At 38.1% G+C, this 15660-nt stretch overlaps 1 protein-coding gene across 2 annotated transcripts in view; it reads right to left on the reverse strand.

Annotated features, from left to right (window-relative positions):
- Nucleotides 1–13022, reverse strand: part of UTP6 (UTP6 small subunit processome component) — a 33893-nt gene extending 20871 nt beyond the window's left edge. For both annotated transcript variants that reach the window (XM_079130461.1, XM_079130462.1), the window contains exons 1-7: nucleotides 12815–13022; nucleotides 11298–11382; nucleotides 6726–6767; nucleotides 6405–6497; nucleotides 5190–5237; nucleotides 4686–4749; nucleotides 2725–2843 (exon numbers count right to left, since the gene is read on the reverse strand). In XM_079130461.1, coding sequence (XP_078986587.1) covers nucleotides 2725–2843; nucleotides 4686–4749; nucleotides 5190–5237; nucleotides 6405–6497; nucleotides 6726–6767; nucleotides 11298–11382; nucleotides 12815–12906 — 543 coding nt within the window. In that variant the 5' untranslated portion in view covers nucleotides 12907–13022. The remainder of the gene's footprint in view (nucleotides 1–2724; nucleotides 2844–4685; nucleotides 4750–5189; nucleotides 5238–6404; nucleotides 6498–6725; nucleotides 6768–11297; nucleotides 11383–12814) is intronic.
- Between the last annotated feature and the right edge of the window lie 2638 nt (nucleotides 13023–15660).

Here is a 15660-nt window from a genome sequence, read left to right on the forward strand (position 1 = left end):
TGATAAAACATACCATAACCAAACTTATGAAAAATAAAGACATAGAAAAAACTTCAAAGCAGTGAGAGATATGATATCCTACCTAAAGGAGAAAAACAATTCAAAATGAACTTCCACCACCATCTAGCAGTGAAGAAGCAGAACAGTATCAGAAGACATTTACAAAACAAAACTTAAATATCCCAGAGTCTCTGGCAGATTTCTCATCAGAAATCAAGGACAGAAGGAAGTGACACAACATTTTCAAATGCTACAAGAATAGACATGTCAGTCCAGAAATAGCTGACAAAAACATAATCAAAAAAGAAGGGAGCTGGGTGAGACGGCGCAAGCCTGTAATCCCAGCAGCTCAGGAGACTGAGGTAGGAGGATCATGAGTTCACAGCCAGACTTAGCAACTTAGCAAGGCCCTAAACAACTCAGCTAGACCCTGCCTCTAAATAAAATATAAAAAAGAGCTGGGGATGTAGCTCAGTGTTGAGCACCCCTAAGTTCAATCCCTGGTACAAAAAAAAAAAAGAAGGGAAATAGCAGGGCATGGTGGGTATGGTGGAGAATACCTGTAATCCCAGCAACTCAGGAGACTGAGACAGAAGGACTCTAAGTTCAAAGTCAGCCTCAGCAATCCAGTGAGGCCCTACACAACTTGGCAAGACCCTAACTCTAAATAAAAAAAAAAAAAAGGGCTATGCTTGGGTATAGTTCAGTAGTAAAGTGCCCCTGGGTTCAATGCCCAACACCAAGTGGGGGGGGGGGATTAGGGCACAATGGTGCATACCTCTAATTCTATCAACTTGGGAGGTGGAAGCAGAAGGATTATAAATTGAAGGCCAGCCTTGGTAACTCGGCAAGACCCTGTCTCAAAATAAAAAACAGAAAGGGCTGGGGATACAGTTCAGTGATAGAATGCCCCTGGGTTCAATCCCCACTCACACAAAGTGGGAGAGATCAAAAGACATTCTCAGATAAGGTGAAACTAAGAATTTGTGTAGGAAGACCTGTCATAAAAGACATAAAGCGGGGCTGGGGAGATAGCTCAGTCGGTAGAGTGCTTGCCTTGTAAGCACAAGGCCCTGAGTTCGATCCCCAGCATCAAAAAAAAAAAAAAAAGACATAAAGCTCTCAAAATAAAATAGAAAATTACTGTTTAAAAAGGGATTCTGGAGGGCTGGGGATATAGCTCAGTCAGTAGAGTGCTTGCCTTGTAAGCACAAGGTCCTGGGTTCAATCCCAGCACTGAAAAAAAAAAAGGGATTCTGGAACATTAGGAAGAGAGAAAAATGGAAAGAGTAAAACTATGTATTATGGGCTGGGGATGTGGCTCAGTGGTAAAGAGCTTGCCTAGCATGCATAAAGTCACAGGTTCAATCCCCAGCACCACCAAAAAACAAAAACAAACAAACAAACAAACAAAAAAAAAAACACATACATACATACACATAGGTAATACAAGACTTTTCTTCTCTAAAGTTGTCTGATGCATGAAGCAGAAATTCTAACACTATCTGATATGGTTCCTCAGTGTTCTTAAAAGGAGAAAGAATACCCTAACTGAAGTTTTAAAAACAGAACAAAATAAATAAAACTGAATTAAACAAATCAACACAAATTTTAAAAAATGATAAAGAACTACATACACATCTTATACCAATTTCCTAGTTTTGGTGTTGTACTAGTTTTATAAAATGTAACCAGTGGAGGAACTAGGTGAAGGGTACACAAGACATCACTGTTATCTTTGTGTCTTCTAGTGAACCTCTAATTATTTCAAAATAAAAATTAATGGTAAGTTGGGCACGATGGTGAATGCCTATAATCCCAGCAACTTGGGAGGATGAGGTAGGAGGATCCTAAGTTTGAAGTCCACTTCAATCAGCAAATTCAAGGCCAGCCTAGGCAACTTAACAAGACCCTATCTCAAAATAAAAAATACAAAAGGGCTGTGGATATAGCTCACTGGTAAAGAACCTCTGGGTTCAATTCCTAGTACCATAAAAAAAGTTTTAAAAAGTTAATAGCAAATATCAAAGTGTATTAAAGTCATGGTATTATTACAGGTATATGAAGGTAAATTAATGCATGATTAGCATGTACTATAAAAATTGACCCCAAATTTTGAATACTTGACATTTTATGTTACAGGATATTAAAAAAGAAGTTTTGGGGATTTGTAGCTATATTTATACTTTTTATTTATTTATTTTTTTTTTTTTGTGGTGCTGGGAATTGAACCCAGAGCCTTGTGCTTGTGAGGCAAGCACTCTACCAACTAAGCTATATTCCCAGCCCTGTTTATACTTTTTAAATCAGTAATTCTGCTTCTAGGAATAAATCATAAAGAAATGCCAGGTGCAGGGGCACACACCTGTAATCCCAGTGGCTCAGGAGGCTAATGCAGGAGGATCACAAGTTCAAAGTCAGCCTCAGCAATTTACCAAGGCCCTGAGCAACTCTGTGAGACCATGTCTCTAAATAAAATATAAAAAGGACTGGGGATGTGGTTCAATGGATAAGCACCCTTGGGTTCAATCCCTGATACAAAAAATAATAATAATCTTAAAATTTTCACATACAAATTTTCATGTACAAAAGTTATGAGAAAATACTGGAACAATCTCAATGCCCAATAACAGGGATAAGAAAATATATCTTTTTTTTTTAATAATATTTGCCCTCAGTCAGTCATGCTGAGACATCACTTTCATTCTATGCGCACACACTCACTTCCTGATAGAGTTTTGGACACTCTGGATGAAAGCGCAGAGCCCGAAGAAACAGCTGCCTTGCACTTTCAGAAGATAAGCGATCTTCCATTTCCCATTTGGCTGCCATAATCCACAAAGCTATAAATGAAACAACACCAGACTTCCATTTCAGTAAATTAATCAAGTTAGGCAAGAAAATACCAATGCTCCAAATCAAATACTCAATGATTTTTTTTTTCAATCTTACCAAAACGGGAAGGGGATAGACAGAGGAAATTTCTAACTGTAAAGTTCTCTTGCTCTATCCAAAATTATTGTAGCCAAAGTGGCACATGCCAGCAATCCCAGCTACCCAGGAGACTAAGGAAGAAAGATTTCAATTTAGATGCCAGCTTGGGCAATTTTGCAAGACCATGGCTCAAAATAGAAAACAAAAAGAACTGGGGAGGGCTGGGATCCTGGCTCAGTGGTACAGCACTAGTCTCGCACATGTGAGGCACTGGGTTGGATCCTCAGCACCACGTAAAATAAATAAAAGTGGTAGAGCACTCGCCTAGCATGCATGAGACCCTGGGTTCAATCCACAGTACCACATAAAAATATAAAGGTATTCTGTCCACCTACAACTAAAACAAAATATTAAAAAAAAAAAAAAAAGAGCTGGGATATAGAGCTGGGACATAGCTCAGTGGTAGTGTGCTCCTGTGTTCAATTCTAAGTACTACAAAAATAAATATATAAACAAAGTTAGAAAGAATATTCTAAGCAAATAGGTAAATGCTAATATATGTTCATTCTGGATGTATGATACATAAGGGCCTATGACTGTATTTACTCAGATCTAAGGGCACCACCATTGTAAGTCACATACAAATTTTAAAGGTGTTAAAAGTTGGGAAGGGTTGGGTATATAGTTCAGTTGGTAGAGCGCTTGCCTTGCACGCACAAGGCCCTGGGTTCAATCCCCAGCGCAGCAAAAAAAAAAAAAAAGTTGGGAAAAAAATTTGTATTTTAGAATCAATTAATATATTTTGCACTCCTCTATATCTAGAAAAGAACATAATTTAAAAAAATTTTTTTTTGTCTTTCTACATGGGAAATTAATTCCAAGTTACCACTCTACCTATTTCCCTAGAGATTTAATGAAGGTTAACTATCGTGCCAAGCAAGGCTGCTCCTGGTATAAATGACCCAGGGTTGCTAACATCTGGACTTTGCAGGAAGGTCACAAATAGTGGCAACTCATTGCTTTGGGCTTTCTTGAGCATGTGACTCCTGAAATTGAGCATGGACCTCCCTAGGATCTCATCACTTAAGAAGTTTCTCTTCCCACTCATATGGTCTCATCACCTTACAACTGAACTCTCACTCTGGGGACCAGAGACTGGCCTCCAAACTGCTAAGTGCACTTTGCTGAAAAAAAATGCCTCAAACTGTCTTCTGTCTCTTTCTGAGTAAGCAAGTGCCAAATGTAGCCTCTTGTGCAGTACAAAATGTCTGGTTGAGCCTAAAAAACCCTGAGAACTGATATTGGAGCACCTCCATTACAGAATAACATACCATCCACTCTTTACTCATGAGAAAAGTCTTTCTCCTATAAAACATGAGTACCTACTCTGTGTCAGTCAACCTTCTAAAATCTGTGTTAATATTTTTCTCTTTAAATTGAAATCCTAATTTCACTGCCTCCAAATTAAATGTCCCTCAAAGGACTGTCCAGATTTTATTTTCCAGCAACTAAAAAGAAATATAATTTTTCTTGTCCACAGATAGATCACCTGATATAGTAACTATTGGTACACAGTAACCAGAGATTAACTAAGAGGCAGCTTCAAGAACAAAAACTGCTATAGCCAATTGCCTAATAAGCTTAAGTTCTCGAAATATTATTTCTCTTTATTTTGTCAAGCACAATAAATTCCAAAATGGCTTGAGTCTAAATAAAATATAGAAAAAGAACTGAGAAGGACTTCACCATACCTGGCTTATTTGAATGAATAGCTAACATGGCAGAGAATACCTTGCTAAGTTGAACTTTGGTAGCCTGCAAAAGAGGAAGAAATTTTTCTATTTCTTGCACAGAGATATCATCACTATTAATCTACAAACATTATGTGCTGAACCCTTATCAACCATGAAATTTAATAGGGCAAGATCTTGCTAGGAATATATCAACAAATGTAGACACAGTCAATTTTCTTCTCCTTAAACTACTAAACATACACATTCTAAATATAATTTTTTAATATTTTCTGAACAAATATGCATAAAAATGATCTTCTTTTCAACTGACTTGGAAGCAATTTATATAGGCATTCAGATAAATACAAGTATTACACTGAAGTATAGCTTCAGTCTTCTGGGGTTCTTTTCCCATTGTTAACCCTACACCTTTGGGGATAACATGGAGTTCAGCAATAATTAAGAAGTTTAAAAGGCAGACAAACAGAAAGGAAGAAAGGAGCAAGACTTAGCTTTACTCACCCATTTCTTACAAAAAACAACATAGGATAGCCAAAGTTGAACATCATCCTGCAAGAAAAGCAATGCAGTTAATTGCCTGAATTTGACCTTTATATATAATACACTTTTGCATTAATTAAATTTATTGGAAACAATTTCAGAAGACCCAATATATTAGCACATTCTTGGATTTCTTAACCACAATTGAGTGAGACTCTCCACTTCCACCCATCATGCTCCAAAACAAAATAAGCTATACATCCAATTTGTTCAATGCAGTTCTGCAATGGCCTCAGGTATAGAAATACAAAGTTTATCATTCCCAGGAATTCAAAGTACTTCCAATATAACATGCCCATTCCCAGGCCAAACTTGAAGAATATCAGTTACTGAGGTACAGGCAGCACCTAATCATTTATCTTCTGCCTCCAAGTCTTTAGTGTTCTTCACTTAAGAAATATATCCAGGGGCTGGGGAGATAGCTCAGTCGGTAGAGTGCTTGCCTTGTAAGCACAGGCCCCTGGGTTCGATCCCCAGCACCCCAAAAAAATTTTTTTAAAAAGAAATATATCCAAACATTCCCCAGGTAATTTTCTAATTGTTAACATATCAAATACACTGTTTTCAGCATCATCCTCACAAAATAACAAGAAGGTACGAAGACAAGCACAGAGGCACACATCTATGATCCCAGCAATTCAGGAGGTAAGACAGGAGGACCACAAGTTTAAGGCTAGCCTCAGCAACTTAGTAAAACCCTGTCTCAAAATAAACAATAAAATGGGCTAAGGATGTACCTCAGTAGTAAAGTGACCCTGGGTTCAATCCCCAGTACCAAAAAGAAGGTATGAGATCAATTTCTTTCTTTCCTTTTTTTTTTTTTTTTTGGTATCAGGGATTGAACCCAGGGTGCTTAACCACTAAGCCACATTCCCAGTTCTTTTATAATCTTTGAGACAGGGTCTCGCTAAGTTGCTTAGGGCCTCACCACATTGCTGAGGTTAGCCTCTGAACTCATGATCCTCCTGCCTTAGACTCCTGAGCCGCACCCAGCTGGGATCAATTTCTTAATGCTGACTCAAAAATGTTTCACTCAATAACACCATCATTAGAATAAATATTAAGACACCCAATTTAAGACTACAGAGAACAATGCATTTGAAATATTCAACTCATAGTTAGGTATAATACATATCTTCATAGTCCTTAAGAGTCAAGGATGCATTTATCACATACTTTCCACTTTGCTGAAGCACGTCGAAAGATACCTTGTACCCGGTGCACAATAGAATGCTCAATCTCATCCTTCTTAAATGAATATTTAATGCGCTGAAAGGGGACATGAAAAACAAAGCCTCAGTTTTCTCACATTTACAAAGTGTCATTACTACTTGATCATTTCATAGTATTGGTGAACACAACAAATAATTATAAATATCCATTATGGGCACATTAAACAGTTTATCAACACTAACTGACTCCCAAACAAAAGCTCGAGCTAAGCAGCCACACTGCTTAATTCTGGATATTTTCTAACTTCAAAAATCATCAACTTACTGTTCTTCTTCTCTGGATCAGTTCCAAAAGATTAATTTCATACTGGGAAAGAAAAACACAAAAAATGGAAAAATTATAATCTTTTAAATATAGGAAATACATTAAAATCATGAAAGACAACAAAAAAGAAAAGCAAGAATGTGACATAGAAAAATTTTGCTATCAATAAACATAATTTATAATGTCTAGAATTCACTGAAAATTCATCTTACCTCTGAAAAATTTACATATAGAATCATTAATAAGCTTATAAGCTAAATTTAAGATTTAAAGAAAAAATGTTATTAACACCAGGAGACTTATAAGACTTATAAATTAATTCGAACTTCTAATCTACAACAATATTCACTTTGTTAAAACAAATTCTTCACCAGCCTGGTGGTACACACCTGTAATCTCAACAACTTGGAAGGCTGAGACAGGAGGATCACAAGTTCAACCTCAGAAACTTAGTGAGACCCTGTCTCAAAATTTAAAAAATAAAAAGGGCTGGGGGGATATAGCTCATTGGTAAAGCGTCTCTGGGCAAATTACCAACATAAGCAAAAGCAGATAGACAGATTAAGAGAGGTTGTACTAGCTGAAACAGGTGTGAGAAGCCTGATGGGCCTCTCCTACCACCTCTAAAACACCACTTAGAAATCCTAAAGATCTCAGAAGAACACTACTATATAATCACTTTCTAAGCCACTACTAGAAAAATACTAGAGACAGAAAGCTGAGACTCTCATAAGATTACATCCTCTATTTAAAAACTTTTACCTGGAGCTAGGGATATAGTTCAGTGGTAGACCACTTGCCTAACCTGAGTGATACTGGAATCAAATTCCAAAACAGGGGGGAAAAAATGTTTCAGGAAAATATTTCAAGCACAGGAAATCCCATGCCACTATCACACAGTAACACCAAAAATACAGTGAGGCCTGTATTTGCATCAAGTATTCTTTAAAAATAAAACGATTCAACTGGGAGTGATGGCGCATGCCTGTAATCCCAGCAACTTGGAAGGCTGAGGAAGGAGGATCACAAGTTTAAAGCCAATCTCAGCAATTTAGGAAGTCCCAAATGAACTTAGCAAGACCCTGTAACAAAATAAAAAATAAAAAGGGCTGGGGGTTGTGGCTCAGTAGTAAAGGGCCTCTGGGGTCAATCCCCAGTACCAAAAAAAGAAATACAACCTTTCCAATAAACATAAAGCCCCCTATGTACCCATCTCTGATTCTATTCTCCCTCTCCAGAAATAGCAACTATCCTGAGTTTATCACTTCTAAGAATGACTCTGGACTTCATCTTAATGCGTTTTTGTTTTGTTTTGTTTTGTTTTGTTGGTACTAGGAACTGAACTTGGAGGCCTTTTATCAATAAACTATTTCTCAGCCATTTTTAAGACAGGGTCTTGCTAATTTGCTGAGGCTGCTCTCGAACTTGTCACCCTCTTGCCTCAGCCTCCCACGTCACTAGGATTACAGGTGTGTGCCATGGCACCCAGCTTTAATGCTCTGACTGTATATAAGTGGTATCGTGCCACACTCATCACTCCTTATTTTTTATTCAACATGACTTGTGTGTGTGCATGATCATTAACACGTGGTGAAGATCGAATCAAGGACCTTGCACATATAAGCCAAGCTCTCTACCACTGAGACCAGACCTCAAAATGACTTCAGGTACATCTTTGTACAGACCTGAAATTCATGGTCCAATTGTATAATGTTCGATGTTTGAATATGGAATTTGCCTTTTTTCTTGCTATTCCACAATTTGTTTCCAATTTTTCTCTATTACAAAAAGCTGCTATTTATATTCTTGGACATATATTCTTATGAACCCAAGAACTTTTCTCCAGAGGATACACTATCTCCCAACACTAATATACAATCATGACTCAATGACTTTCCTCTGCTTAAATTGATTCCTATGCACCATTGGACTGGATCAGTGCCATGTACACAGCAGGCCCTCAATATTTACCATGTGAGTGAATAAATGAAATTGGTGGATCACAAGGTATATGCATTTTCAACTTTATGGAACATTAAAACCTGCACTCCAAAGGGGTTGTACCAATTATGTACTGTAATGCTGGTTTTTAAAATGTTTACTAATGTGATGAAACTAAGGCAGACTATGCCCTGTCTTAATTTATCTACCTGATTTACCTGATTACTAATGAGGCTTGCATTGTCTCACAAGTTTAACTATGAATGATGTTCTCCCTTTGTGAATTGCATGTTAACAAGACTTGCCCACTTTTCTTTGCAGTCCTATGTTACTTTCTTCTTGATCTGTACTTCTTCACATATATATATGTCATTCTAACTATGTGTTACAAATATTTTCTCCCACTTTGTGGCTCATCTTTTCACACTAATTGTGGTGTATTTTTTGCATAGACTATTTTATTGTTTTTAACATAATCAAAACATACAATCTTGGGGCTGGGGCTGTAGCTCAGTAATACAGCGCTTGCCTCGTATGTATGAGGCACCGAGTTCGATCCTCAGCATCACATAAAATTAAATAAAGATATTGTGCCCACAACAACTTAAAAAAAAATTAAAAAAAAAAACACAATCTTTTCTCAAAAGGATGGTGCTTTCATAGTCTCTTTTAAGATATCTTTCCTCTACCTGAAGTCATTCTTTCACAGATTTTGTAGATTTAGTTTTCTCCCACATTAAAATTTCCAACTCATCAGAAATTTATTTTCATGTACTATGTGAAGAAGGAATCTAATTAAAACTTTTTAAACTTCACTGATTTAAAAACGTCATTTGTGCCAAGCACAGTGGTGCATACCTGTAATCCCAGTGACATGGGAAAGGAGTAGGATTGCAAGTTCAAGGCTAACCTCAACAATTTAGTGAGGCCCTAAGAAACTTGGCAAGACCCTGTCTCAAAAATAAAAAATAAAAAGTGGGGGATGTAACTCAGGGGTAAAGCATCCCTGGGTTCAATGACCAACACCAAAAAATTAAAAAATATAAGTGCTTGTATCTTATAATAAATTTCTACAACTATGTGAATTCAAGGAAGTATATACATTAAAGAGTGTGCATGAGGTAACTCAAATATTTGAAGAGTGAAATCATTTGTCACTTATCTCCTTAAATATCTCTAGTTCTTTCAATGATTGCTCCCACAGGTTTTCAAATTTGTTGCCTTTAAACCACTCTCTCAAAGTTCTTCTTAAAGTCTTGAGCCTAATACAATACCTCAGATATGGATTGATAGTACAACACATTACCTTTCAAATCAACATATTCTCAGTGCCTACTTGCCAATGTCCTTCACAATTTTACCCAGCACACTACTTTTTTTGATACTGTTAGGTTATAGTTCTGATACAATATGCTTTTGGCTTTTTTTTTTGGTGGGGGGGGGCACTACTAGTGATCAAACCTAGAGTCTTGTGTGCATGCTATTCCCAGCCACCATGGCTTATTCTAACTTAGCAATCTACTACAAACCCTAGGACCCCTTCCAAAAACAAAACATTCTCAGCTAAGTCTCATGTAGTATTTGTTCAACTGTTTTTTTTTTTTTTTTTTAATAATAAATCTCAAATGTTTAAGTCTTAAAAATATTTCATTTTTGTGTGTGTGTCGTTCCAGGGATTGAACCCAAGAGTGCTCTACCACTGAGCTACATCCCCAGTTCTTTTCTATTTATTTTTATTTTGAGGCTGGGTCTCACTAAGTTACCCAGGCTGGCCTTGAACTTGTGATCCTCCTGCCTCAGTTTCCCCAGTCGCTGGGATCACAGGTGTTCACCCACACCCAGTTAAACATTTCATCTTACTGGTTCTTTCTGAACCCAGGCTCTGTCATCTGACATCAGTTATTCCCTACCACCTGAAAAATGACTTCTCCTATATGTCTTGTCTTCACTCAAACTTCTCACCTATTTAGAAAATGAAGCAATCACTGGCCATAGTGGGACATGCCTGTACTCCCAATACCTCAGGAGGCTAAGGCAGGAGGATTACAAGATCAAAGTCAGCCTCAGCAACTCAGCAAGATCCTGTCTCAAAATAAAAAATAAAACAGGACTGGGATGTAGCTGGGTGGTTAAGTGGCCCTGAGTTCAACCCCTGGTACCAAGAAAGGAAGAAAGTTCCTGTCTCAAAATAAAAAAATAAAAAGGGTGGCAATATGGGTCAGTGGTAAAGGGCCCCTAGGTTCAATCCAGAGTACAAAAAAAAAAGGAAGAATCTTGCAGCATACTTCTTTCCAACTTGGCAGACTTACAGACTTTCTAGTCATCTGCTATTATCAAATTCATATGCCTGTCTTGCCTATTAAGAAGTAGATCTCTTGCTGAAATCCTGATCCACATTATGTCTCTAATCTATTAACTCAATAGAAAGAAAAAGAGGGAAAAAAGCTCAGTTTCACTAGGATAAAGCCTCAGCAGACGATGCAACGCCCAATAATCACCTCTAATCCTGTTCAAAAATATCTGTCTACTCACAATTCTGGAATTTTGCAAAAAATTTATATTAATCTCACCATTCTTAAATTGACTTAAAATTTGTAAGCAGATTAAAAAATAAAGAAATTATTCACTTACTTGAACATAATTGATAAAGTCTTCCTTAAAAAGAGATCTTCTTTGTATTTTGTATTCTAGATCAGAAACCTTCTTAATGATAGCCCTGAGGAGAAAATTATTTAAACTAAAACACTTGATAAAAGAAAATTAAATAACTAGGTTTAAGAGACCTTTTTTTTTTTTTTTAATTACCTTGGACATATTTAAGACACAGGTTTACCAAAACATAATTCCCAAATACAATTTTCTTTCACAGGCAAATAATCTCTTACACAATTATTTCTGTGTTCTTAGGATTAGGGTATGTTTTAAAACATTCAGGAAAGGTATCATGATTGACAGCCAGGATATTTTATATTCCCAAAGGCAAAACTAACATGTTAAATGTTTTATGTTATATATAGTATTAATAAAGATTTATTTTCCTCTAAATTCAGGTCAGTTAGGGGTTTATTTTTTGTAGTGACCAGGATCAAACGCAAGGGCTTGCACATGCTATTCAATGGATTTCTACCATGTCGGGAAAAATAAGCACAACTAAAACGTCCCCAGCCTGAACCCCAGCCACACGCATCCCCCCAACCTCCCCTCAGCCCGCCCCAGCCTTTCCCTTTCACATGCTGCCAAGAAGCTACGTCCCAGCCCTCAACACTTAGATTTTTATAATAATCAAATATGTTCACTAAAATCCTCTTATTCCTATATTTTCAAAGTGTAAAATTTTTTTAGAAATCTGAACTGTCTCGACCTAAAAAAGTTTATTACTATTATGGATCTATGGGAGAAATTCACCAAACTTAGTTAAGGACTGAACATACACCATGTGTGTATATCAGAAAATTTAATGCAAGATGTGCAAAATATTTATATTTAGTAATAATAACATGTACTGAGCCTTAAGAGTCCCAACTGCTATATTCTGTTTGATTAACAAATACTTACTTTTAGACTCTCAGTCACACTACTGTACCCAGAGTCACTGTTTATGGAAACCACTAAAACTATTAATTTAAAAATGACAGAATGCTAATCTATGTGTCAGGTGCTGTGGCTAGGATCTGGGGTACAAAACGAAATTAAATGGTCCCCATCTGCCAAGTCTTCCACTCCCGGGCTCCCGCAGCACTCTGCGAACATCTCTAGAGCAATACATTTTTCACACTGATTTAAAATGTAACCAAAATGTTTAATTTGTCTGAATTCCCACCATTCACAGAGCCTTGTTAGCTCCTGATGGGTAGGGATTCCGTTTATCACCTTTATGGCCCCAAAACCCTGCTCCATTAAGTATATCTGTATATACTTAATATAAGTCGTATAAGTCAGTGTATCTGGAGGATAAATGGACCTACGGATCGACCACCTTGTAACGATAAGAATTTAATTCTAGTCATCACCACAGCCCGGCAATGGGTTTCTACCATGTCGGGAAAAATAAGCACAACTAAAACGTCCCCAGCCTGAACCCCTGCCACACGCACCCCCGCAACCTCCCCTCAGCCCGCCCCAGCCTTTCCCTTTCCTAGCTCGCTCACTTAATCTCCGCACGACTGAACAGTCCAACGCGCTCCAGCTGTTCCAATTCGGGGATTCGATCTTCTATGCGTTCCTGGATTATCTCCGCCATGAGGACTGCACTGTACGCCCCAGCAGGACATCAGCAGGCAACAGGCCCAGAAAGCGCCCACCTTCTAGTCGGGAGATCTAACCTTAAGGCACACGTACTGACGAAACGTGCTCCCCACGCCCCGCCTCTTCCGCTTCCGCCGCTGGGAAAGACCCTTTGGTTCCTGCGGTCGCTGTCACCTCCTTGTGGCTAGTGGTGGAATTACAGCAAGAGCCCCGCGGTCTTGGGCAGGACTCAAGCTGGGAGGCGGGGCGAGACTGGGGGCGGGGCCCAATGCGCACGCAGCTAGACTCCGGCGGGCGGGGATCAGAAAAAGCTCTTCCGAATGTGGGTGGATTACCTGGGAGCAGCGCGAGGTGCGTTATCTGCAGGATATTTCTGTTTTTATTGTGCTCCGGTCCCACGACCCCACTTTCCAACATCAAGGACCTGAAGAATAAAAAAGCTCATAGAGGAAGATATTATGTGGAGGACATAACATTCAGTCTTGGAAATCGTAGGGGCTGCTAAGGCTGACTCGGCCACCCAAAACAGTCTAGCTTTCTGCTAGATTAATAAAGTAGTGTGATAACAGTTATTACACTGGGTTCTCAAGTGCCGATTAGAATGCAACTGGGCGATGAAAAAGGAAAGAAACGTTTTATCATTTAAATATCTTGGCTGTGAAGACAAGATCTTTTAAATCACGGAACCCTGTGTACATCAGACACCATAATTTGTTTTAGGAAAGGGGGTTTGGGTATTGAGAAGTTTGGGTGTTACCGAAAAATCAATAAGATACAGACACAGACCCTCCTTAACACCATTGCCCAAGCAACTTAACCATTTCTAAGAAAACTATCGGGCAACCCAGCTTGGAAGCCATATTGCTGGTGTGATTACTAAACCTAAAAAATATAACTGCATGGCTCAATTATTTTTAAGTTCTGGAAGATGATAGAAAGCCAAAGCAGGGATTCTTGCTAGACCTGTTTATTTCAACATTCACATTAGCACCTTGATCCTCTGTGATTTATGAAAGGGGAATAGATTCAGCAATTAACCAGGTTCCACCTCTCTGTCTGGCCTTCCTTTTTTCACTTCACATTTTACCCCCTGGTCTCAAAACTGAGACAAAGGTTGGCTTAGGCTTCATCATTTCTTAATTCATTTGTAATACTTGAGGGAAGTGAAAGGAAGTCATGGATGAAAAACAAAGATGCAGCTGCCATAGGTGGTGCATGCCTGTAATCCCAGCAACTGGGGAGGCCAAGAGAGGGGAGGATTGCAAGTTCAAGACTGGCCTGGACAATGTAGGGAAACCCTGTCTCAAAATAAAAAATAAAAAGGAACGGGAATGTAGCTTACTGGTGAAGTGTCCCTGGGTTCGATCCTTATTACCAAGATCAGACTTTTAAAAGACCAAGATGTAATGTCTTTGAAATAGTTAGATCTCTGGGCCCAGTGTTAACAGTAGGAGTGGGGATAAACTAGATAGTAAGTTCAGGATAGTCAGGGATTTTTTCCCCCATTTTCTTCACTGGCAGGATAGAGTCTTGCATATAATAATCACTAAATAAATAAAGGTATGAGAATAAGAAAAGGCACTTATAAAGTTTCTTTAGGTAGAAGGAAGGCAGCAAGTTTGGGTGTTATTATCAAATTGTAGTCTTTCATTTCAAGGCAAATTTGATAGCAACCTTAAGAAGTTAACTATGATTTTTTTTTTTTTTAAGATATTAGGCATTGAACTCAGGGGCAATTTAGCACTGAACTACATTCCCAGTTCTTCTTATTTTTATTTTGAGACAGGCCAGCCTAACTTTCAGAGTCTGGCCTTTAACTTTCAATCCTCCTGCCTCAGCCTCCTGAGCAGCTGGGATCACAGGGATGGGCCACTGCCCCTGGCTAACTACAATTTTTAAGCCAACCTAAGTATAAAGACTCTCCTCCCTTATTTAAAATTCAACTTTTATGTTTATATTGCTCTAAGAATTATTATAATAGAAATAGCAAAACCTCCTTTTCACTTCTGCCTCATAATAATAGTTATCACTTCTCTAGGGCTGACTATATGCCTAGCTACTATGTGCACTAAGTTCTTTATTTATTAACCCTCCTAATCACATTACATTGATATTTAAAAATATCAATGCAGGGCTGGGGAGATAGCTCAGTCGGTAGAGTGCTTGCCTTGCAAGCACAAGGCCCTGGGTTCAATCCCCAGCACCGCAAAAAAAAAAAAAAAAAAAAAAAATCAATGCAAGGAGCTCATGAAGAAGTAAAATGTATCTACTAAGGGCTACTGTTTAGCTCAGTGATAGAGTTCTTGGTGTGCTTGAAGCCCTGGGTTTTATTCCCAGCACTTAAAAAAAAAAAAAAAGAAAGAAAGAAAAAACCACTTGCTAGAGAAAGCCCAAGACAGCAGAGGAAACCATTTGCATGATGCCAACTACAGGCAGAGAAAAGTGTAAATTTGGAACTCTAGGATGTCCCTCAGAAAGCTTGGCTTCATTTTTTAACTCATATTTTATCTTTAAAAATCACCACAGATGTCAGATTAGTAAAATCGTACTGGTTGGGAGGGAACACTAGGAAGCTTTCTGTGTCTGGAAATGGTCTACACTTAATCCAGGTGACCATCACGTAGACTGTATACATGTGTAAAAAATCTACCCACTGAGGTATACACTTAGGATTTGTACACTTTATAAAAGTCATACCTTAATTAAGAAGTAAAAATTAATTGTCAGACTCTGAATATATCATTCTCTT

This window comes from Sciurus vulgaris, assembly GCF_902686455.1.
Source record: "Sciurus vulgaris genome assembly, chromosome: 3".
In the NCBI taxonomy this organism is placed as follows: Eukaryota; Metazoa; Chordata; class Mammalia; order Rodentia; family Sciuridae; genus Sciurus; species Sciurus vulgaris.